The 26,988-nt window shown below is 34.7% G+C and overlaps 1 protein-coding gene across 1 annotated transcript in view; it reads right to left on the bottom strand.

The window, feature by feature from the left end:
- The window catches only part of mmd (disintegrin and metalloproteinase domain-containing protein mind-meld), a 2,100,572-nt gene that overhangs the window by 1,273,873 nt on the left and 799,711 nt on the right, over positions 1-26,988 (bottom strand). The window contains exon 11 of the mRNA XM_089595760.1: positions 3,132-3,301. Within this exon, the coding sequence (XP_089451886.1) occupies positions 3,132-3,301 (170 nt within the window). The remainder of the gene's footprint in view (positions 1-3,131; positions 3,302-26,988) is intronic.

Raw genomic sequence — 26,988 nt, 5'->3', positions numbered from 1 at the left:
AGCTGTCATCTATAGCCATTTCTAATATGTTACTTATTTTGTGAGCCATAGAGTCGCAGGTGATAATTTGACTTACTAATAAAATTGGAAACACGATTCATAAATTTTTTTTCTTCCGTCTGGCACAATTCATCTAAATGATAAATACGTGGACAACAAAAGTTTTTAATAAGAAAAAATTTAGTCAGTTACAGAACCAACTGTATTATAGACAAATTTCACAAATGAGTGACTCATTAACTGGAAAATCTATTGACGCTTTCTCTTGAATCGTTGAATCTTGAGCTGTTTAAAAAAATGCTTATCATATTTATTATTTCAATTTCAAAAAAGATAAAAAATTGTAATAATAACAATTTTTTTTAAATTTCTTCCAAGCTTCAAATAGTGCTTCATATTTAACATCTCCAGTCCAATTAACATCCATCTCTTTTTCTCTGAACAAAGCCAGTACTTCATTTAACATAATATTTTCTTCAAAAAGTAATAAATTATCTTTTACTGATAATGTTGGTGTTACAGAGACTGGGTCACAAATCTGATTTTTTGTAATTTTCTTTTTTTTTTATTAAGTACATTATAATTCACCGCCTCTGGGTTAAATGGTACTTATCCACATGCTTTAAAACCATTTATAAGACAAGGTGCATAATCATGAGTGTCCAATGCCAATTTTAAAATTTCAGAAAACATGCACTTTTTTATGTTGATAAGTTTATCATCAGCTCTGTATTGTTCATTGTCAATTTTATACTTATCTTTTAAAACGTGAAACAATGAAACATCAAGAGGTTTACAAACGTGTGTGGAATTGGGATACAAACCAATTATTTCTATTTGTTTTTCTTTGCAGAACTGTATGAGTGGCATTGTAAGATGAGAAGAATGATTGTAGACACAGAGAACAACAGGAAACGTATAGTTATTTTCAATTAACCAGTTATAAAACACATGTTTAATATATTTAAAAAAACTCTCAGCTGTCATCCAGCCACTATCTGTATTTCCTACTGCCCAATCTTTTGGCATCTTTTCCAAGACTTCTTTTCTTGGAATTGTCTCAACGTCAAATAATACCATTAGTGGTAGTAAGTAACCAGCTGCATTAGCAGTAAAAAGAACAGTAAGACAAGTTTTATCACCACAACTTACAATTTTATAAACCGATTTTGAACCTTTTTTTGCAAGAACGGTGTTTGTATTTGGAGGAACCATCATGAAAGCAGACTCATCAAGATTAAATACACGTGATGGATCTATATTAATAAGCTCTTTTTGTTCCAGATAATTTTGCAATTGATGAAACCAATCCTTCAGATCTTCTTTACACACTTGTGCTCTGGTAGTAGTTAAATTTTGGGCTGTTCTTATACTAAGATGCTTATGTCGTTTCATAAATAGTTTGTACCATTTTTTACCTGGACGATTGTCTTTAAATACATTCTTGGTACCGATTTCAACCATGTATTTTTGTACTGTGTCCAGGAGTTCTTTTTTTTATTTACTGGAAAGCCATGTTCTGCTCTATATACAATTCAAGAGACGATTTGTTTTTCATTTTCAGTAGATAATACTGAATGAGCTCCTTTCCTGCTATCAATTGGTGTTTTACCTGTGATTTTTCTCCATAAAGTACTTTTAAGTACTCCAAAAGTTACAGCAGCATGACGTAGTGTATTCCCATTTCCAATAAAATCCAAAGCTTTTCTGATATTTTCAACATCATGCACTTTTTCAACGTTTTTCTTTCTTATATTTTTAGATTTCTTATGAACAGTTGACTTATCTTTGATTTTCTTGTTGACAACTTCATTCTTATTAGTGTTTGAATTTTTTTTTTTTTCCTTCGATATTTTTGTTTCACTAGAACAATTTTAATTTAATTTGTGAGAAAAAATAAAAGAATAAGTCAATAAAAACATTATGTCTATGTGATATGTTTGGTGCTGTTTACCTTTTTAAAGTGAAGATAGGTTAAGATTTTTCAAACAGAATAATTTGATGGTTAAATGTAACCATTTATGTTGAAAATGTGGATAATTTATAACTTTCACAAAACTAAGACAACGTGTGTTGCCATAAACGCTTATTTTGTTTAAACTAGAATTTTTAACAAAGAATGAAACACAATGCGACCTCTTGTCCCACTACTAGCAAAGAATATAAGACGTGATCTTATACTGAGACGTGCGTATTTCGTCTAGTCCTGCTTTAGGACTAGCATGAAAAATAAAGTCCAAATGTGAGACACGTAATAATAAAATGAATATTTATTTTTATGTTATAAGAAGCTGAAAATTTACTTATAACAAACACACCAATCGTTGGGAAAAAGAATTTTTTTATTTCATTTATTATTTTTGTTACGGTAAGTCAGACAAATTTACGTTTCAATACAGGTGACTTCATCCAAATGGTACATTTACATTACAGTCTTGAAAGCTGAGATTAAATATTTTTTAGTTAAATCAAAATAAATTTAATAAAAAACATTTTATACTACTATTCAAAGAAGAAGGTCAAGAATACTTAAGAATTTTTATATTGTAACATTAATTGCATTTAATTTATAAAAATATAATATTTCTATAACTGTCCCAGATTTCCCTATAATTTCTTAAGTGTCCCAGTAATGGCTGTTTTACTTTACGTATCATTTATCATTTTTATGTGAAAACTATAATATACTTTGCTGTTATTTATAACCACACTAATGAATAAACATAATCGTAGATAAATCTCAGGATATTTAATAGCTGCTGGCTTCCAAAAAAGTGTGTAAATACCATGAATACAACTTATCACTAGAAGTAAGAACAAAATCTTAATGAAGGAAGCTGTAAGCCAACATAACGTTCGGCTTAGTACAAAATAATTTTGCTATACGATTTCTATTCACCTTCATGTATTTCCGCTTTTTATGTTTCAATTTAAATATGATGATAGTGTTATTTCATAATTAGACTCTACAAATCAGGAGCACACATAATTTGATAAAGCTATATACAATAAAATAAGTTATTTTGTAGAATTTAAAATCTCTCTCATTATCAATCCTCAATTTTTCCACCTATCATGTTGGTAAATTATTGTTGTTGAATGATAACTATTTTATAAATTGTCACACTTACTTCCATCATCATGAGACATGCCAATATTATGTCCAATCATGTGAGCCATAGTACCAGCCAGGAGATGAAGCTCATATGTGTTTAAGTCAACACTTATCCCAACTGATTTCTTACTGCAAACAGTATCTGGTACCGCAATACCAGACTCACCGCCAATAAAACTTTCAGCTCTGAAAAAATTGATGTACATGAATTTTTCTCATACCTTATTTGGGGTATCTTTTATATAATTGATTTTTTCTTCCAAATTATTGAATCTATATTATTATCACACTTTATTCAACAGTTGCATAAGCAAAAGTAAGAAACATTTTTTGAATCTTACCTACACCACGAGCTTATGTTGCTAACTACTTATATTACCTACTTATTAACTCAGAAAAAAAGGATTTTTTAAATAATTATGTCTTAGTTAGGTCCACCGATCTCATTTAACATTTTTTATCCCTCACTCACTACCAGAAAAAATTTGTGTACTAGTTTGTTTTAAAGGTGACATAACTAAACACACAACATTTATACATTTAGTCTGACAACAATATATCGTTGAAATCCTTATGGTTGTCACTAATTATGGCCTGATTTCTCTGACTCCTTTCTATGTATTTCTGGTCAGTTGAAACCAAGATTTTTACAATTTTTTCTATAGAAGTATCGGAATAAAAGTACTTTTTATTGGCGTTTTTGACTCATGTGCTGATGATATCAAGTATTTCCTCAATTTGTGTATGACTACGTTAGCAATTTCAATTCTGCATTATTATCAAAAAAAAGTATTTTGAAGTTAAAGAAATTGCAGAAAAATGAAAAATCAAGATAATGTGCACAAAGTTGAATGACTATTTTAAAAAGTAAGAATACATTCTGGTAAGTGGTAAAAAGTGCTCAAAGTTAACGAAACATGTTGTGATAAGCTATTGCATTAATGGACATATTATCAGTAAGTATAAGTATCTATACTAGTCTATGTTATCTACACGTATGAACTTTGCCGTGATTTAAAATACCTTATGCATAACGTTTTATCTCTAGTATATGTCACAAAAGTTGTTCTAGTAAACATTTTCTTCAACTAGTGGCTTGGACAAAGTGCAGTTAAAAAGTATATTTGAATAAAAAAATATCAACTGCTCATTTTACATGCATTTTAAAGGATTCAAAAAAACTATTGGATTACATAATACCTTATATTATTAGAGAGTTTTTTTGAATTCAAAAGATATGAATGCTGTAACTAACGCTGAAATTTTAGAAAATTTTTTTTTACAGTATTAGAACCGTATAAGAAAAACTCATAATTTGTGATAAAGTTTGGTTACGCAAAGTTTAGAAGTATTAAAAAACATTATTTAGCTTATTGATTGGAATATAAAACAATTACGGGCACAGTACAATTAATTTTTGTGACAAATTATCTGTAAAAATATTGGTTCAAATTTAATTTCAATTATTTTTACAAGTAGGAGTTATACAAAACTGTACTTCAGGTTGTTTTGTGCGACAAAAGTTCAGAAATTAAATAATAACTTTTTTCTAAGACATGAGACTTTAGCAATTCTCATCATAGTATGACTAAAAGTAATTTGTTTTAAAAAACGTATGATTTAATTGTATGATTTAAAGTCTTTTAACATTAAAAACTTGTTTGATGATGTATTTACACTGTACTTTTAAATGTTATATTTCCTAAAAATTACTATTATAGGGAATAATAACATTCTAGTTAATTATACATGAAAACTGCATAAAGGTGGATGTAATAAAAAAAAGGATTAACATGAAAAAGTTTTAAATTCTGTCATATTACATTTTTTAAATGATTCTCCCCTTGACCTTTAATTTTCAATTTTTTAGATTAATAATGCTCAAGAAAGCTTTAAACTAATACCAGACGTGTAGAACTCAGGGACTGCTATGGTACAGCTATTGTATAGCATTTTTTATCAACTTATGTAATTTTAATTACTTATTTTTTTATTCATGCAGTACTTCTTTTTTCTTTGATATTTATTCAAGTTTTTTCTTTGCTATTAATTCATGCTCAACTTTTTGAGCGTGGTGACCGATAAGAAAAGTTTTCACAGGTTGTGAAATACTCAAAGATGGTCGATTTCAACCACCCGAGAGAGTGATCAATTAATATTTGACACGTGAGTACTACAAGAATAAGGAAGTCGTGAAGTCTAGTATTATTGAAGATTTATTGTACAAAATATGATTAAATGTTTAAAATCTTTTGTTGTAGCCTTACTAGTAACATCTTAATTGAATAGTAGTTTAGTAATAAAAAATAATGATAATAAATTAATTAATTTAACGAAATATTACTGCAGATTATAACACTGATCATTTTGACAGTTAACCTGAAATATAAGTATACTAACCTGTACATTTGAAGCCACCAGATCTTATAGCATCGCTTGCACACTCTTAATTTTTTGCGCATTCTTTTTTCACTGTTTATATCAGTAGACCATGCCATTAAACGTCTTCAAGCGGAAAAATATTATTAAGTGACTAAGACGTTGGGATAAAATAAGTCTTACTCACAGCATCATTAGAACTTAGAGCAAATTAATGTTTACAATCATAAAAAATGTTTTTTAATTTATGATGTTTGATACTTGAACTGAATTTTAGTTTACAATTAATTGGTTTATTAATTATCAACGTAAATAATTATATTTTAATAGATCGAGGTATAAGATTACCGAAGTAATCACGCTTACATTCTATTTGTAAGGGTTTTTATTTTTAAATCTCGCACCACCCAATTTCAGTACGCCACCTATTTATCGACGCATGGTGTTAGTTTCAGAGACGATAAGCTAACACAGTCACGTTTAGTTTTATTCTGCAGCCGAGAACACTGTGCCACACTCACCGCATGTGCACCACTGTGACATTATAAAAATATGATAGATACCTATAACATACATCATTTCTCACAAACAGCTGCTTCCGTATTCGTCCGATTTTGGAGCAGCTCATCTCGATCCGTGCGAGCTTCGTACAGTTGTACCATATACATACACGTAAAGCAACCGCTCGGCCAAGCTACATGGTAGGTGGAGCGTGGGGTGTTAGGTTTTATTTTTGTTACAGAATTTCTTGATTCCGTCGCCACGCTTAAAGCCCACGATAAAAGTTATGCAATAGCTTAAAAAGTTTTTATTTAAAAACAGATTAACACGATTTTTGTCAAATTAATTGTTGCACAGCATCTTGCACTATTTATCCTTACTACTCCAAGGCCTTTTGCATAAAACAATGGTATGTAACATATATTGTACTCAAAAACTTCATTTTTTGAGACCAGTATTTGTGGCTACGACCGTTGGCACCAAATCCCTTCTGCAAGAGTGGGACACACGCAGTTAAAACCTAAATTTAAAAATATGTTTTATACTATTATATTATTTATATTACATTTTATTTTTTGTCTGACCTCTGACCTTATAACTAATTTTCAGTTTCAACATGATTATTTTACCATACTACGACGAAATAATTAAAATTAAAATTAAATTACGTATTATATTTTGAGCTGCAGGACTTCAGTAACGTGATACTAACTTTTGTTAACTAGAATGAAATCTTTTTTCCTTAAAGTATCAATTGAAAAAAACTTGTCTCATCTAGGGTCTACTTTTTTTAAAGTTGTGAGAAAAAATCACTAAACTCGTTAAGTTGTTACATAAGTATGGCCTTCATTTTTAATGGTAAAATAATTCTTTTTTTCTTTTCACCTTCTTGTTAGAAGTGTATGACACTATGCACATGTAATCAACCTTTTTGCATAATCTGAAATAAACCAATAATATTTTTTAACTTAAAAAAATACTTGCAGAACAGGTGCACTTAAGACTACAAACAGTCGCATAATCATTGTTTATAATGTAAATTTTTTAAACATTTTGTTAGTCGCAGGAAAAATTACTTTCACACAAATTTTTACACATGTATGAACGTTTGTACATACAAACATGCACAATAATCACACATCTTTACAGACGTATGACAAAAGGTCTGTGCATACATATAAAAGTCAACCTATATCATATAATTGTTTGAGTAGGACATTTTACACAAACTTCCCACAACCCCTGCAACTGTCTACAGACCTCTATAGGCTCATTGCCGACCAACTACAAAAAAAGATTACATTGCATCGTTTTCTCTCTTACTCTTACTAAGCATTCTTCGAAGTGAGAATCCTCACAATTTCTCACAGCCCCGAGGGCTCTGAGCCACTTTTATACCCCATGTCAACCCTGCATCATGTTTCTTATATTTCGTTTAAATCTATATTTTCTTATATTTAACCACACCTTCGAGGATGCAAAAAAATGGTTCTTATACATGGGAATGGTTAGTAACTATTTCACTCGTACAACTCAAAGTAAGATTCTAAACTAATTTTATATTCATTCTACTTTCATTTTTATGTAAGTATAAGGATTTTGGGACGCTAAGCTGTTTTTTGGTAATTTTAGTGATAAACTGTGTAAAAACTTGTAATTTTTTATTCGCCTATGTATTATTAACGATAAATGTATACGTACATTCAAATAACACTCAATAATAAAATAGTACACCCCACATAAGTATTAGGGAGGCCTTGTGTAATGAGTTAACTGTTAAGCGATATAATTAATACTCATTGCTCTGTTAGATGTATACACGTTAGTAAGCAAGTCTTGTAACTTTTAGTATTTTGAGTAGAATATTACATAGTTTAAACAGTTTTCCAGTTTTAAAATAACAAAATTGGAGATGTGCATATAAAGCTCCAAGCAATAGCCTAATTTGACAGCTATAGGTAACAAATGTGATAAAAGAATGTTTCTTATACTAATGCAGAAGGAATATGAAAATCTGGAGACTTTATGAAAATGGGACATTAATGCATACAGTTTTTTATTATTGCACGTATTCTGAGCAAGAACTGTCTCATTTTGCACAAATACTCTTCTTATAAAAATATATTTCCTATAACCTAAAGTAACCAATAGTTATAGGGGTTGGTGCACAAAGCGCATAGTGGGGAAATTCTGCCAGCATGTATACCTATGCACACATATATACTTTATATACTGTAACTCCAGATTTATGCATCATTCAGAGCAGGTAATTAAGTGGCTTGGTTATTGACACACACACACACATCTATAAAAACAGTAATGTGGCTTCACTTTCCTGCGCAGTCTGCACGCTAACCCTTCAAATACTCTATTTTCAGTCCAATCGTACAGGTAATATAATTTAGTACTTAAAAATATAACATACATCTGACATTATACAGTGTCCCTTAAAAAATCATTTCGTTTTTGTTTCAAACCAATGTATATTCAGTAAACTATGGTTTCCAATTTCACAATATTTTTAAAAAAGTATGTAACTTCATGCTGCTATGCCAATTAAAGAAAAATTTTGCGTGACTTTTAATGTCTAAAGATATATATGGCAAACTTTAAAAAATTTTTTATAAAAAAACTTTTTAAAATATTCCGAAAATAGTAGTTTATAATAGCTAAATTTGAATTTTAAGATTAAAAAAAAATTGTGTAAGGACTATGAACTGATAAAAAAAAATTCTCTTATAAAAATAAAGAAACAACTTTTAATAATTCTTCTATTAAACTAAACAGTTGTCAAAAAAGAATTGATAATGCTTTGAGTAACAGTCAAATAAAATTATCTGTTTGTAATGGTACAAAAAATCTTGGAAAAATATTTTGGTACAAAATATTAATCTTCTTTTTGTTAATAAAAAAAAAATTATCACTATGGCTTTGACGAAAATATTTTTAACTCTTAACTTAAAAAAATGATAAGTTTAAAAATACTTTGAATGTTTCTAGATATAACTAAGATTGAAAAACCTCTTTTCGAGACTGAACTTGCCATAAGGTGAAAAGTTATCAACCTTAGGAGGCAATTGTTCGGCCAATACTACCAGTCATTAGGCACACGTGTTAAATCTCCATAATTAACGAGAAAAAAATATATTAACTTTGTGATACGGTAGCCGGGGATTACGACTAGCGTGTCTGTGTGTGGTTTTAACCTTAATCTTTTTAATTAGTTATAGCAATACTCAGTACAATATTATACTTAGATTCTACTAGGGAAAAGGACCGGAATTCAGCTGGCAGTGTACAGTGCTGACTGCAGCAGCATGAAGTGCAATATAGCAAGTATTGTGGACTAGCTTTTTATGACCAATGTAACGGCACTAGTCTGCTGCCACTACAATCAGCACGGCGCACCTTCAATTAGAAATAACACTTTGCGTCTGGTTGTGAACTGAGCGTTTATTAAAATCCACCTAGTTACTAAAATATAAGATTTGATTGGCACACCACGAGGACGCTCCCTCTGATGTGGCTTACTAGTCTATGTGTTGCTATACGTTACTAACTATCGTAGAGGTGCTTCGGGTTAACTCTATTTAAACGTTTAGGGATATGTAGTTATGGGAGGACCACTTTCACTCACTGTATGCACAACGCTAAGATAACCTGGCGTCACCTACCAGTTCAATATTTTGGCCAGACTAATCGTCTTGTTCCCGGCGATGCTGCGTGCGTCACGGGCAGTGGAGAGCTTGGGCGACCTGGTTAACGTCGTCGAGGTTGTGTGTTGGCACTAGCTTGCAGTGTTGCGACTACTTAGTGGCTCGGCAGGCGAGAGTCTAACGATGCCACGTCGTGCAGCACCAGTACCAGCCTCGCAGCGAGCCCAAGTGTCTATCCTTGTCTCGCCACGCAGGCGCAACGTACTCTCTACGGTCTGCCACACACACCACCCAACACGGCCTCACCGGTCGACCACCGCTACCAAGCTATCTCCCAATACACTGACAGCTATCGCTCACGGACATACAGCCTACTTTCATGATATTTCTCATGTACACATTACTAAGGTGCCTTTGTAGGACCACGGGAGGGAGAGTCAAGCCGAGCTCTTAGATTGTTTGTATTATTACGGCCTTAGGGCCTTGTATCGAAATTCCGCGTGTTATACTTAGTAATTCACATACACGAGGGAAAGAGAGAGCTATCTTTGAGACTCTTGCCGTTTATTTGCGATGATAAGGGCTCTGTGACGTGCTTGTACACACCTTCGCCTCGCCACGTCACAAATCCCCCCTCACAAACCCTACTTCCACCTTGCGCAGTTCAAGTTAATCTGCAGGTGTAGGTCCTATCATAGAAACTATCAAAAACTTGACGAAAGTGTGCATTGATGTGAGTATGTAAAGCGTAGTTGTTCGTGTAGTGTCATGTACCGTCTTCTTCTTTCGGATCTTTTCAGGATATACTGAACGGCATTATGTTGCCTTGTTCTATGTATTTGTAGTTATGTCGCGCTGTTGTTATGTCATTTACTCAGTGTATTATTATTGCTATTGTCCCTACTAGTTTGTGGTGTGCCAAAACATTTACGAAAAAAATCATTACAAAAAATAATTTAAAAAAAAAATCGTTACAAAAGAAACAAAGACAAAAAAAAAATAGACGGTTGTACATTATTTGTTGCTAAGAAATGTACAGGCTTTTCCAGAATTACTTTTACTGAATGGTTAGAACTATAAAGTATATATTAAGAATAATGAAAGTTATATGAAAATAATTATATTAGTGAGGTGAAAGCAAAGGGTTACGTTATTCGTTTACTATTGAAAATTTATTTGAAATGAAAAAATTTTTTCCATAAATCTTGTGACCACTTTGCTTTCTTTCTCAGGTACAAGTGCCATAGTGTATTACATGTGTATTGCTTTCCTGATCGCCCAGCCTCCCCGTGCCCAAATTTCGCCAATACCTTGGCGTGTAATTGTACACGAATTTCGTCGTATTTTGTACGACCAGGTTACCAGCGCTATACATGTTGGCCACTGTAGTATAGTATATTGTTATATATGTGGTTTTGATAGTTGTTAAATAAATTATTCTAATTAGATAAAAAAAATACTGATTTATTTTCTTTATGATCACTGAGTCCCTTCAAGGGAATTGACAAAAGTTAAAAAAAACGAATATTTACTAACAAAAAAAATAAAGTTATTTAAGCCATTTATTTTAAATTTGGCAAAGAAAAGAAAGAGAAATGTAAAGGAAACAGAATAAAAAAAAATAAAAAAGTGTGAAAAGAAAACAACAAAAAAAAAATATTAGGGGGCGGTAGGGGGTCGGTAGGGGTGGCTATTTGCCAGCTCAGCCAAGTATTGTCGCCTTTCTTCCAGCCAGCCCTCGCGGCAATACGGACAATATGCTACTGTTACGTTCCGGAGTCCACACCGGTAACAAAATTTTCATGTTCGGGTTTAGCGACATCGTACGAACCGGTGCCCAGCTTGTCAGCAACCCCAGCAAGCAGTTTCCAGAGCTGGTTCCGGAGGTAATCCCTCCTCTTCTGGGAGTGAGGGTGGGTTCTGTGTGCTGCCCGGGATTGGATGCGCGGTGTCGCTCGGCCATGTTACTTTTAAGGCCATTAGTGCCAGGATTGGGGCTGGATGGATAGGCTCTTCGGCCAGTCTGCCCACCACGTCTTCAGTGTCCATTAACTCCGGGGCTGCCTCCTCCACTCCTCCCACTTGTATCTGTTCGGGCTCTGCCTGCTCCTCGACGGTGTTGCGGGGAGTACAGGGCGCTTGATCAGGCTGGGTTGGATTCACGGCCCATTTTCCGGGATCGTAATCGTTGATCCCAATTGGCTGGGTTAGCGACATTGGGTTGGATATTGCTTGGCGTCGCCGCTTCTCCCACCTCAGTCGCTGCCTGTCTCGGACTTTGTCTGGGTCGGGGAGCGGTGTTGTCTCCCAGGGCTCTGGAATCCAGCCTCTGCTGGGCGCAAAGGGATGAGGCTCGGCCTCCTCGTCGTCTCTTGGCTCTTCGTATAGGGCTTGGACCCTGGGATCCCGGTGCTGGTGAATCAGCCACGACCATTCTGACCTTATGTTCCTTGGATGCATTCTCTGTAGGGGTTAAGGTAGTCGTTAGGGGTGGGGTATACTTTTTTAGATCTGACACGTGTGTTTTGACTGTTTTCCTGGTGTTTATGTCTCTAACCTCCATAACCACTTCCGACAATGCCTTAACGATCGCGCATAAACCTATAAATTTGGGGGCTGATTTCGCTGGAAATTTTTGGCCTGCCGCAGACAGAACATGATTTCTTCGTAACACCAATTCTTCTAACTGGTATTGTGCGGGCCTACGGTGTTTTTTGTAATATTTCTCTTGGCGAGCCCTAGCCTCGTCGACATGCTTCTTAGTTTAATCTCTTATAAGAGTCAACCTCTCCATTTGATCTTCCCAGTTTTTCGTGTCCCTCATGTCTAATTTATCTGCGTTCCCTGGCTTGTTGGAATTTTTTATTGGCAACGGATTTCTACCAAAATTCAAAAAGGCTGGAGTCATTTTTGTGGACGCGTTTTCCATGGTATTCATAGCAAAAGCAAACTCTTGTAGGTGAACGTCCCACAGCTGGTGGTCTTCTTCTAAGAATGAACTGATCATTGTGTTTAACGTTCGTATCACTCTCTCGGCAGGATTAGCTTGCGCGTGATATGGTGAAATTGTTGTATGTTCGATATTTGCGTCAGTGCACATTTTCTTCATATCTTTGTTAATAAATTCCGTCCCGTTGTCTGTAAGTATGTATTTGGGAGTTCCCCACCGATTTAAGATCAGTTCCTCAAACGCTTTCCTTACATTCTTTCTGTCTGCTTTGCGAAGACGTAACAATTCCACGTATTTTGAGAAGAGGTCCTGGAACACTATGACGTATCGGTTCCCAATCTTCGATGGTGGTTTTGGCCCTAATATATCCGCGGCCACCACCATCTACGGATGTTTGATATTCCGTTCCCCCATCAGTCCTGCCAGGGCTTGCTGCAAGACCTTATTTTTCTGACATTCCTGACACGCCCTAACATATTCCGCGACATCATGGTAGCATCCTGGCCAGTAATGGTACATGATCAACCGTGCGTAGGTATCATTTACCCCCAAATGTGCCGCTTGAGGCTCTGCATGGACTTTCTGTAGGACTTTACGTCTTACTTCTTTCGGGAAAACTATCTTTCATGCATTGAGGTCCGGCATTACCGTATCTATAAGAGCATTCGGTTTATGGTACCATAGTTTACCCTCGGAGATCTTCCATTTGGGAAAATTATGGGGAGTTCGCTTTACGGATTTTATCCGCCTTTTATACCAGTCATCGTCTGTAGGGGTCGCTGAGGTTATCTCCTCTATTGCAGCTACCTGGCCTTCATATGCTCGCGACAATGCGTCTGGGACCTGATGTAACTTTCCTTTCCTGTGCATGAATTTCACATCATATGCCTGCAGTGCAGTATTCCATCGAGCTAACCTACCCACTGGATCCTTGAGCTTGTTTAACCATAATAGGCTACTGTGGCCCGTGATTACCGTAATACTTTCTCCTTGCAGATACCCTCTAAGACGATCTACCAACCAAAGTACTGCTAGACATTCTTTCTCCGTCACCGTATAATTTCGATCAGCTTAACTCAAAGTCCTGCTTACATAGCAAATAGGGTGCTCCTCTCTATCGACTTCCTGAGTCAATACACCAGCAATGGCGTAGTCGCTGGCGTCTGTTTGTAACACAAACAACTTAGAGAAGTCCGGTCTAGCCAATACTGGCGCTTCGGTTAGTGCTTTCTTCAGGTTTTCGAATGCCTTCTCTTGTTCGCTGGACCATTTCCATTAAATATCCTTAGCCATTAGCTTCGTTAGGGGTGTTTTAAGATTAGCAAGTCCTTTAATAAAACGCGAGTACCAACCAACCATACCAATAAATCGCTTCAGTTGTTTTAAGTTTACTAGCGCTAGGTAATCAACAATTGGTTTGAGTTTGTCTGGGTCTACCCTCAGTCCATATTTATCCACTTTGAATCCCAAGTAATTAACTTCGGCACAGCCAAATTCTGATTTTTCACGATTTATTACTAAGTTGGCATCTTTTAAAGCGTTCAAGACAATTTTTAGCCATTTCTTATGATCCTGGAAGTTTTTTGTCACGACTATGATATCGTCCATGTATGTATAAACGTAGGGCTCCCATTCTGGCTTGATGATTTTGTCCATGATCGCTTGAAAAGTGGCAGGTGCATTCGTGAGGCCATAAGGCTTCCGTACGTACTGGTAGAGACCTCGACCCGGTACTGCAAAGGCTGTGAGCTCTTTGCTGCCCTTTTCCAATAATATTTGATGGTACGCTTTGCCAAGGTCTATTTTTGAGATAAATCTTGCTTTGCGAAGCTTATCTAGAATGTCGTCTATCAAACGCATCGGGTATGCATTCTTTTTTGTGACCTCATTTAGCTTTCTGTAGTCGATCCAAAATCGGAATTTCCCGTTAGCTTTGGGGGCCAATAGTAGACAGCTGCACCAAGCACTTTCAGACTCCTCTATTATGTTCTCTTGTTTGAGTCTTTCGATCTCGTCGTATGCTATTTGCAATACTTAAGGTGCATATCTCCGTGGTAGTTGTTTAATTGGTGCTTGTCCTTGTACATCTATCCGATGTTTTGCAACAGTCGTAACGCCCAGTTTTTTGGGACGTGGTGGTATCAGTTCATATAAAATTTGGGTCAACTCATCTAATTATGTAGGGGACAGGGAATGTAATCCTTCAACCGTTGCTGTGACTGAACAACAAGCGGAATCCTCTGCTATTGGATAGAACTTTTCCCATGTCAATTTATCCTGACTCCACGAGTCAGTATTGTAATATATCAGAAATTTAAATTGGCGTAGGAAGTCAATACCTAGAATTGCTTCGTACGTCAGTCCATCTGCCAGTCCAAACTCGATTGATTCCTTTATACGACCTATTTCAAGGTCTACCTTAATCGTACCTTGTAACAAGATGGGCATACCATTTGCTACTGTTATTGTGGACTGACATGAATTAAATTTCTCCAATTTTTTCAAAAATTGTTACCCAAGTAACAATGGGCCGCCCCACTATCAATTAACGCGGATACCCGTGTCCCGTTAATATATACAGTGAGAAAATGCCTTGGTTCGCTGTTTAATGACAATACTTCTAATATCCCATTAGCACCTGTAAGTGTCCACGGACTTATTTTGTTACCGTTTAACCTACCCATATCCTTTGGCGTTGTGCCGCTATTTCCTAATTGCTGCCGCCCCAAACGCCTGCTTCGCAATATAGGGGATATTCCGCCACCACATATTCCTAAGCCTGTCGAATGCATTCTTTTTATCTGTGTGCTAATACTTTTACCTAAATTAACAAGACTCGCGCATGTTTTGTCAATTTCCATTATTCGTTTGGGGACGACACTACATGCTCTCCCTACGAATCCTTTTATCGTTATGTTGCCTAACGTATACCCCCAGAGGATTTGTATGATGAGCCACCATAACTTTCCAATTATGGGTGTATATCTAGCGCATACTAACGAAAACTTATTAACTAAACTATTTACATGATACTTAACATCGATTGGTAACTTAGCCTTATATAGTATTTGAGCCTTTTGTCGGTTAAGAGAGGTAGCACCGACTCCTAACGCATCCCCTCCTACAGGTTTTCCGGCCTAGGAGCATCACAATTCCTACATCTGACTCTCTTGCTGCCAATCTTACCACACTTCCAGCAGTAGATGGCTTCCGGGCGATCCCTGCGCCAGTGTCCACCTTGCTTGCAAATAAAGCATGCGCTTGACTTCGTGCTCCTTTGCCCATCGCTGCTGGAGGTGTTTCCGTTGAGACCCTGCTCTGCCGTAGGGTTTGTTCGTGTGCATGCCTGATTTGATTGATCGTTAGTGCTAATTTTGGTCATTGATTCTACGTTTTTGATAGCACTTAGTGCATTATTATTATTTATTATGAAATCTACCGCTGCGACTTTCCTGGTTGTTACTTGTCGGCGGGGCTGGTATGCAGTAAAGGGAAAGAGAGATTCTTAAGGTCCGGGAGGGGGTCTATAGTCTTTATCTTGGCTTTTAATCAACTCTACTTCTTTACCTAAAATTAAGAAATCTGTGAAATTTCTAATATGGGCCCTGTTGATTCTGCCTCGATAGCTAGGATGTAGATTCCGATACGCTCTGTTTACTTGTTGCTCTAGGGTAAGGGGAGGGGGGGTTGACTTGATCCAAGAGAGTTCAAATTTTTAAAAGGTAGGCTGCTACTTCTTCGTTTGGCCCTTGTGTGCGCCTATCGATCTCTCTCAATAATCTTTTCTGTAGCTCCCCAACCCCGAACTGTAATCAAAAGGCATCCGCTAGTTCCCAAATCGACCGCCACAAAAATTTCTCTCTACGGAACCAGTGGTTTGCCTCAGCATCCAATACTGCAGGTGAAGCATGTACCACGTCCTCTAATGTTAGCCTATAGGTTAGCGTACATTCGCATAATTTTGCTATAAACCCCTCTGGATCGTCCCTACTAATATTACAGAATTCTATTCCCCATTTATGAAATATATCCAATGTTTGTAATTCACGTCTGAAATCTGTACTGCACCGTTGCCTGCTTGTTTCATTATGCAAGTTATCTACTTGGTACAGACTTGGCTGTCTGTACATTTGCTGATTTTGTCCGTGATCTGTTGTGTAATTCCTGGACGTTTCTAACTCATGCGCGGGAGGACGCTGTCGTATTCTATCTGAAATGTAGTCTATATTCACGTACTGCCTAGATTCATCGGTATTCTCGAGGTTTATTGACGGTAATAACAGACTTGGATTCCATCCGTACACTCTTCTAGAAGCCTCGTGTAACTCTTGGTGTGTATCTGGGCGAAGCAACTGTTGTTGTGTCCTTCTTAGTTGATGTATCGTCGATTGGGCTTGTGGGCCCAACTCGCTTCTCAATCGATTCCCTCTTTCTGTTTCTTCCGTATACACATCCTCTCTACGTCCTTCCAAGTCGTCATTTCCCTCCATACCTGCATCCCCTATGATGGCAGTTTGCCTTCTTCTCCTCTCTTCCAACAACTGACTTAATTCTACCTGACCACGTCGTTCCACGTGTGCCCTTCTAGTCTGGATGTCATCGGTAAGCAAATCCTGTTGGTTTCTGTTGTACGAACTATTAGAGTTATTTATTTCATTTGACGCTACTTGCTCATCTTGTGGGTTCTCAGACAATCTCATTAGTGACATCCGGTTCTGTAAATTTCTTTCAACTTGTTGTCTGACTACATCTTCAAAAGTATTCCGGTCCCTATCTAAAGTGTTTATCTCTTCACGTTCATTATTCGTATTTAATTGGACAATCGCTCTTCTTCAATTTCTGTCAGTTATTTACGGTAGGGGTGGGCGAGGTAATTCGAGCCTACCTGTAGGGTACAGTTGATCCTCTAAGTAAGACCATCTAGTCATCGGACTTACAAGTATATCTTACAAGTCTATCCCTGACATCTAAGGACGGTCCTAGATACACTAGGTTAAGAATTTTTAGATACTCTCTAACGTTTTCTTCCGATAATGCATTTACTGTTCGTTTAATTACTTACCCCCCTATTTTTGGGTCTAGTGACGCTAATTCGTCTCCTAATTCAAAACTATTATTAAAACTGAAATCCAAATCGTTGTTGTTGAATTCCATTGTTCTGTGCTTGTAGGGTATTTTATTCTGTAAGGTATAGCAAAAAAAAAAAAAAAGAAGAAGAACGAGATAAAGTAGTAGAGAGAAAAGAGAAAGAGAAAAGAGAGTGGGCTATTACTATTTAACGGAAATATCACCCGTTGTAGCAAAGAGAACGAGAGAAGGAGACAACACAAAAAAAATTTTTTTTTTTTTTTTTTTTTTTTTATTATTATTATTTAATTACAAGTGACGGTGAGGGTTTGCCGGTAGTGGTAATAGATAACGATTATGAATATTTATATATATATATCTGCACTAAAAATATATTTATGGTACAATTAATCTGTTTTCAAATAAATATTTTAATTATTCACAAAAAAAAAAAAGTGTTATTGTTACGTGAAATTGAACGTGTATATCTATAAATTATACATTTATTGTATTTTGTGTGTATGTAAAAATGTGTGAATGAAAACACACGTGCTACAGAAGCAGCGTTTTGTACCAACAATGGCCGTCTACGTGCAGTGAAAGTAGTCTTCCCACTTTTCTCTGCTAAATCCCTTTACGCGGAGAGAACAGTGTCGAGCGCCATTTTGTGATACGGTAGCCGGGGATTACGACTAGCGTGTCTGTGTGTGGTTTTTACCTTAATCTTTTTAATTAGTTATAGCAACACTCAGTACAATATTATATTTAAATTCTACTAGGGAAAAGGACCGGAATTCAGCTGGCAGTGTACAGTGCTGACTGCAGCATCATGTAGTGCAATATAGCAAGTATTGTGGACTAGCTTTTTATGACCAATGTAACGGCACTAGTCTGCTGCCACTACAATCAGCACGGCGCACCTTCAATTAGAAATAACACTTTGCGTCTGGTTGTGAACTGAGCGTTTATTAAAATCCACCTAGTTACTAAAATATAAGATTTGATTGGCACACCACGAGGACGCTCCCTCTGATGTGGCTTACTAGTCTATGTGTTGCTATACGTTACTAACTTCCGTAGGGGTGCTTCGGGTTAACTCTATTTAAACGTTTAGGGATATGTAGTTATGGGAGGACCACTTTCACTCACTGTATGCACAACGCTAAGATAACCTGGCGTCACCTACCAGTTCAATATTACGGCCGGACTAATCGTCTTGTTCCCGGCGATGCTGCGTGCGTCACGGGCAGCGGAGAGCTTGGGCGACCTGGTTAACGTCGTCGAGGTTGTGTGTTGGCACTAGCTTGCAGTGTTGCGACTACTTAGTGGCTCGGCAGGCGAGAGTCTAACGATGCCACGTCGTGCAGCACCAGTACCAGCCTTGCAGCGAGCCCAAGTGTCTATCCTTGTCTCGCTGCGCAGGCGCAACGTACTCTCTACGGTCTGCCACACACACCACCCAATACGGCCTCACCGGTCGACCACCGCTACCAAGCTATCTCCCAATACACTGACAGCTATCGCTCACGGACATACAGCCTACTTTCATGATATTTCTCATGTACACATTACTAAGGTGCCTTTGTAGGACCACGGGAGGGAGAGTCAAGCCGAGCTCTTAGATTGTTTGTATTATTACGGCCTCCAGGCCTTGTATCAAAATTCTGCGTGTTATACTTAGTAAGCCACAAACACGAGGGAAAGAGAGAGCTATCTTTGAGACTCTTGCCGTTTATTCGCGATGATAAGGGCTCTGTGACGTGCTTGTACACACCTTCGCTTCGCCACGTCACAACTTTTATAAAAAAGTTTAAAAATTGAAGAGTTATATGTATACATACGTTGCATAAATCAAGCATTTGTTTTGTTGTTGATGAAAATTGAAAACTACGCAATTTCATCGTACGATTCTTATCTGCTATAAGAGTGACATGTAAGAAAAGAGAGAAAAAAAGAGAGATAAAAAAAGATTCGACCACGTAAACGTGCTCTCCCTTCTCTTTTTTTTTAGCGCAAAATAATTTGGCGAAAGTCAGTCTTTCGTTCCTTAGCAAAGACGTGTAAGAGGAAGAGAGTTTTATTTGCAAAGAATAAGTATCTCTTTTAAATTCAAGTTTTATTGTGGTTACTAATTAATCAGTGGGACAGGTGCAAGCGCACGACAGCACATACATTCGGTTCGGATCAGCAGTAGCCTCTCATAAAAAATCGTCGTTAATCCTGCTGCTCTTCACCAAGCATATTAGAGCTACACTATCGCGCTTAAAAGCTTACCAATGGTATATTACCTTCTTCAAAGAACACTACTATTTGCAAAAAGACTGGGTATGGGCCTCTGTCTTAGATTATACTAGAATTTATTACTGTTTTTTACCTTATTTACAAACGCTTATTTTTGTTTGTCTTAGTTCTTTGTTTTACGAAAACTCAGTTTCTTAACGAATAACAGCATTACAAGAATTCATGATGAAAATATAAAAATAATTTTCAGGAGGATTACGAGATGACTTCTCTTACGAAGAGATCTGGGCACACAACAATTTGGTGCGATGGCTAGGAAACGTTGATGTAAGCTATAACTACACAACTGTCTGATTGTCAATACTGAGTTTTTTAGCCACGCACTTTAATCGGTTTTCGCAAAAATTACGTATTTTTATAGAAGGTGGAAGTTAGGTTTATTGTTTTCTTGTCACGCAATCATCGTGTGTGCGTTTACGGGACTTTAAAAGTTTTTTATCAATAAAGTAAGTGGCATTCGCATTTAAGGGTTACTCTGGCATACACTATCACATTATTTCTTCTGCTTACATGAGTAAAATATCAAAAGGGTGGCTCAGTTGAGGTTGATTAACCTAAATTGAGCATTGTTACAAGCTTAAATCACGCATAGAGGAAAATTTATAGAAGATGAGCAAGCTGGTCCTCCTATGCATTCGGAGGTGAGAGTTATTTTAGCACATCTCTTGGACACAAGAGAATCTTCTCTGCTTACCACGTGTTTTATGATAAGCTCTCGTTTTTTTTTTTTTTTTTTTGACAAATTATTTCTTGATAAAACGATCGTTCAGTAACCACCGCAGCTGGACCACAACAGTCTGAATATGACTATGGGGGACAAAAAATTAAAGGTTGAAACCACCTTTGACCATACTGCTTAAGTTCATTTGCCAAATGGCTGTCGTTCAAATCTTATCTTTTCATGGTTGTTGATTTAGCTGATACATCCAATTTTAAAAAATATGGACCTTTATCATACAACTCAAACATACAACTTTAGTCATGCTTTGTGAGAAATAATCTTACTAATTTCCCCATGTACAGTGTCAGCAAAGAGAATTATACGCACACTTAAGAACTCCTAACCAATGCTTTCGACCACACGTGTATCCTTATAGACGTACATGTCAAAGCTATTCTAGACACGAGGGTTTGGGCACCGGCTTTTCATAATTGTCTCAGTAAACTTATTCATGAAATACGACATCACATCTATCCTCTTTTTATCCTAAAAGTCACGCTCAACATAAATTTGGTAATCAAAGTTATAGTGCACGCGTTATCTGTAAACATTAGGACGAAATGGATGAACACGTTAAGGCTACACAAGGTTAAACAAGTTAACAATATTGAAAAACTTACTCTGTACGTAGATGGCTTTTAAATTTCATACTATTTGTTTATGAATTCAATGGGACCAATTGACTTTACATAGTTAATTATAAAATTTTTGTTCATACAAACATGAGTGTTTCTTACATCTACAGTAAAAAGATGATTATAAAAATGCTTTATGATAAAAAACTATGGTTTTATTATTGTTTTTATTTGACAATTTTAAAGAAAAATATGTCACATGCCCACTGCAAATTATACACAGACAAAAGTAGCACAAGCGACATGTATCTACATAAACTTTAAAATGAAATGCATAATCAAGCTTTTTAACTTAACAATATTATTAACATCAAGAGGACTCTTATCCACAAACAAAAGAAGAACAAATAGTATGTATCTACATAAATCTAAAAATAAAAGGCATAATCAAGCTTTTAAACTAAACGATATAATCATTAGCAACAGGACTTTTATCCATAAGAGCAATAAAGTTTCGAACCATTCTCAATCTTGTAATGAAAGTAAAAAATGATAAATTGCTATGATAAATGTCCTTAAAAACCAGTAACTGGCACCTCAGATTAACGTGAACAACTTTCAAAATAAAATAGTTAGTCAGATAAGAGTAGTCCAATTAACGATGTGCCATTTTAAAAATCAGGTAACAATCGTTAAAGTCTTGACCTGATTTTACAAAGCCCTTTTCTAAAAAAAAAAAACATAAGTGTATCCTGATTACAATATGTCAACGGCCTTCTAATTTTAAGTGACATACGTTTTGAATAACCATGATTTTCTCTGTCAAGAATCTTAGTGCTATTCAAAATATGGAGGATTCAACATTTCTGATAAGGTAACCAAGTAGTCTATACGCTCTTGATGTAACCTGGACCAAGTGATCCCCTAAGTTAAGCCTATGGTTCAGAGTAACACCGATATAATTTATAGATTCAACTATGTTAAATAATTTATTTTAAAAAAAAAAATGGAAAACAAATGGAGCATCACCTCTGAAAAATCAGATAAAATGACAATTATTGATATTTAGTAGCAGGTGATTAGTAAGGGTCCGATTCTAAAATAAGCTCAAGTTTGACGATAGTTTAAGAACATTAAAAAAAGATTTGATCTTAATATAAATTTTAATCTTATCTGCCTATACCAAAAAGCTGGTACAACTCAGAAGTTGGTAAGGACCATTTATAGATTGAGTAAACAAAGTAGGTCCAATATGTGAGCCCTGCGGAACTCCAGGCAAAACTTTGATCGGCTTACGAACAGTTTTACTAAAGAGTATATATTGAATGTGATCAGTTAAATAAAAAGTAATCCAAGCATGTAGTCTACCCCTAATACTAATATTCCAAAGTTAATTGAAAAACATATTGTAATTAACACAATTACAAGTGTTTGAAAAATATGTCTAGACAACATCAGTTTCATACGAATCATCAAATAATCAATAGACAAAATTTGTTAAAGTCAAGAAGTTAGTAGCTGTTAATCTAGCTCTAACAAAGCCATATTGCTGCTCAGTAATCTCAGAATAAAAAAAAAACTGAGATCTCACCCGCAACTATCATGTCAAATTATACATAATATATATACATACATAATATATATATTTATACTTCAACGCAAACATTTCACTGTATGAACTTAATAATTACATACGTAACAAAAAAGTATTAAATAGACAGTAAATATGCAGGATGTTTTAATTACTTTTCGAAGACTCAAGAGTGCTTACACTACATGGAACTCTTAGTTTTGTTTTCATTATGAGAGTTGACGTGTACAAAACAAGCTGTATGATTTCGCTCTTGGCAAAGCACGTCCTTGAATAATTGCTGACTTATTATTACATTAATATCTATTTGTGCAGTCTTAAGTAAAAAAGTTTTTATTGTTTGGTGTGCAATCATTGTAATAAAATAAAATTGTTTATGCCTATTTGTTATAGCTCAAAAATGACTCTTAATAGAGAGTTGAAACATTTCTCATTAAATAAAATCAAATTGGACAGTTTACCGTTAGATTTATTAACTCATTTTGTCGCGTCAAGAATCTTTTGGTCCGTAGTGATCACTAAAACAGGCCCATAGTAGGTAACATTACTTTTATTCCCACATTTGTGAATATATTAAAGAAATAACATTTCCCAGCAATTAGAAAGATCCGAGTGCAAGTAGAACGATTAAAAAATCAAACCCGCGATTCACGAGTATATTTATTTTATCGTCATAGTGATACTATTAGCATTAATGACTTTAAACTGTTCGTTCAATTTATCCTGTTCTATTCTCTGTCAGTTTGTCAAATCTGCTTTCATGTAGTATGGCCTAAGTATAGGTACTTTTACCATCTAATGACTTCCATAGCATAAGATTGAATGGAAAAAATGATTCGTTATGGTCTCAACCCCACTGGATTATTAATTATTAAAACTAAATTTTCAATACGTCTAACTCACAATATACTGGAATAATAATTGCATTCCTTTCTTGTAAGCAAAGCAGCATTCTTCTTAGCACTTAATACTGCAGGAACAAAGTCAAGACCAGCTATCGGCAGATTAGACAAAAACACATTACAGAATTTAACAATGTTGTTAGTTAACACTCAGCTGAGATGCTACTCACAGTAAGATTTGGTCAAGAGCTATCATGATTAAAACCTGAAGATGAAATGAAATGGAAGTTATCGTTAAAGACTGGCAATGCATTACTTATATCTAATTTATCATAGTCATAAGATAATAGTTTGTTCTTGATCAGGATAATCTCCTAATACACATACTTGGAGGCAACTGCCATGACATGATCACTTTACTAAGCCATAGCTTTATTGATATCAATAGACTGTTGCATCATATTTTTCCAATATATTTAACAATGAAAAACATTTCTGAAAAAATTTTTTCTAAAAAAAAAACGCGGAGCTTTTAAATTTTTAAAAGGTTTTTTGGCTATGTAGAAAATTTCTCCAAAAATCAAGTTTTACAGATACAACTTCTGGTTTGACAGCACTTTTGAACCTTAACATAAGCTTTTAAATAAGCTAATACATAGTAGGATTCCTCAGAAAAAGCTGTCTCAGCTGTCTCAAACTGAAGGACATGTTTTTTTTTTTTTTTAATTGTAGCCTCTCACTCAATGCTCCTAACTTTGTAAACTTTTAAAGTTAACGAAATTTGCTAAAAACACATCTTTTTTGTCTTTTCAAGACTAACTAAGTTATGGATGTTAAGAGATGTCAATTTTCCAAAAAATCACATTTTTTACGATTTTTAAACCTTAATCTATATTTTTTTTTTACTTTCTCAAAATAAACAAACACGTTATTTAAGTGCGAAAGAGTAAGGACTTATACGTGTGGTAACGTGGTATTGACACTTCCTTTAACTTTTATCGCCCTAAGAAATGAGTTTCTTTGATTTAGAAAAATGTTATCTTCTTCTTAACGAAAGAGCTCATAACACTTAAAACTCATATTGAGGAACAACAGTTAAGAGTTTATGAAGAAATATGTATAGTGTACCTCTATTTTTGCAATACGTCAACAATAAACAAATTTAACAAAACAGTTTTGCACTTACTAAAATTATATATCGTTCTTTTAACTTGATTTTCTAGGAGCTCAATACCATGCCTACGATGTCTATTCTTTGTTGGTAACGATGTGAGTCAAAAAGCAGCACAAATCATTATTTCAGAAGTCATCAAACCTCAGCTTATTGAGCCAAATTGCAAAAAAGTTCTGGAAATCTTTATAGGTATTAATATTTAAAAAAAAAGATTTTTGATATCGTCCACAGCTTTAAAACGTAGAATTTCTGCTTGTTTGATTTTGCAAATATTTTTTCTTAGTAATCTTATATTCTTTGATAAAATTAAAAAATTTTTGTAACCCTCAATTATTAAATTTTTTTTTAATAAAAACAATTAAAAAATTTGTTTGGAAGTTTACTTAGTCCACTACATAAAATTATGAAAATGTAATATTTAAAAAAAAAACAATTAATTAATAAAAAAATAATTAAGGTTTGGAACAAGTACTTCCTGACTTTAGTGCAACTTTACATATCCTAATACGTTAAGAAGATAAATTTATTATAAATTTTTCTCCATAATTGCCTTTAGTTAAGTAATAAATAAATTATTTTTTAATGCTGTAAAACGCAGAAAATTGCTCGGAATCACCAGGTATGTAACGAGCATTATGGTCAGTCTGAAGCAGTGCATAAATTTTTTTCGTACAGAAAAAAATGTAACACCAATAGCACGGTGTACATAAGTCATTTCCGTAGTTTTAAGAATAAAATGTAAGTGTTAATTTTTTTATTGAGAAAACAATATGTTCAGCCTAAAACTTTTTTTTAATTTCATTAGATTATTTAAGTGAAACAGGTTTGTTTCTATAATCACGGTAAACTTTTTCGTTTTCAAGGAATAGCTACTTTAACAATTATCACTAACATATTACTTTGCTATTATTACCATGTACAAAATAACGAAAAAGAATTGGTTTTAACTCTTGAAACATCTGTTCTTTGTGTTGTGTTGTCTTTTTCTTTATTCAATATCCACATTCCACGTCAACAATCAGTACAAATGGTGTAATGTATTCAAGGAATGAGCCAGCAGGACTTGAAAAACATATGCACATTTTAATGTGATTTACTAATTGTAAGTAATTGTAAAAAAAGTTCTTTTTTAATTTTTATTCATGGAAAGAGATCACCTTGAAAAATTGAAACGTTTCGGATATTTGAAGGTCTGGTGAATCAATAGAAAGCCAGTAAATACGCTTAAATCATATTTTAATTTTTCTATTTGTTTAAAAAATTTTTACTTGCAGTTTACTATTTAAAAAAATAAAATATACACAATTACAATTTAATGTTATTGCTTAAGCCGTCGTAAACATAAAATGTTGATTAAAAAAAGACAAAAAATAGTTGAGTCAAATTCAACAATTTTAGATTTATGGTAACGATAAATAATTAACAAAGGAAATAAAAAAAAATTAAACCAAGGATAAAATTGTATATTATGGAGCTGTAAACGATCTAAGAAATTTTTTTTCTAGTATTTATATATAATAATTCACTTGTCCTTTTTTAAGCTTTAATAACCATAACCTCAAATACTACAAAATGAGAAAGTTGAATTTTCGCCAGCTTTTTGGAATTCACTTCAATGTCGATTGGTTTAAGTACTTATTAAATAATATTCCATGCTGGCTCTAAACATAAGATCTTGTAACTTACTTCTCACCTAACTTTAAACGTAGAAATGGAGGAACGAGCACTTACTTTATGACAGCAGATTTTTAGTACTTCTTAAGAAATCTATTTGGCAGCCGATAAGAGGGGTTATCTAAATCTAATATCTTACCAACCGATAATAACATGGAATAGAATTTTCTTAAAATCTAATTAAAAAACCGAGATACATTCTTATGAAGTGCTGGTTTAGTTCTAGTTCTAAATTTTTTTGAAGCTTCTGCTTGCATAAAAGAAGACCTAAACACAATACTATGCATAGAAAATATAAGTATTACAATTATTTATAGTAAGGATAAAAATGTCTTTTTTGGAGATAAAATAAACTATTTAGAGCTGCTTACAACTTTTTGTACCCTTACAAAAAAAAGTTAAATTATAAACATATAACAATGCTTTAAGTTTGATAAAAATG

Source organism: Copidosoma floridanum, unplaced genomic scaffold (genome assembly GCF_036245765.1).
Source record: "Copidosoma floridanum isolate Cflo_tuat_1 unplaced genomic scaffold, Cflo_Japanese_pri ptg000027l, whole genome shotgun sequence".
NCBI classification, from domain to species: Eukaryota; Metazoa; Arthropoda; class Insecta; order Hymenoptera; family Encyrtidae; genus Copidosoma; species Copidosoma floridanum.
Note: the sequence above shows the minus strand (reverse complement) of the source record. Positions and strands in the feature narration are given on the sequence as shown.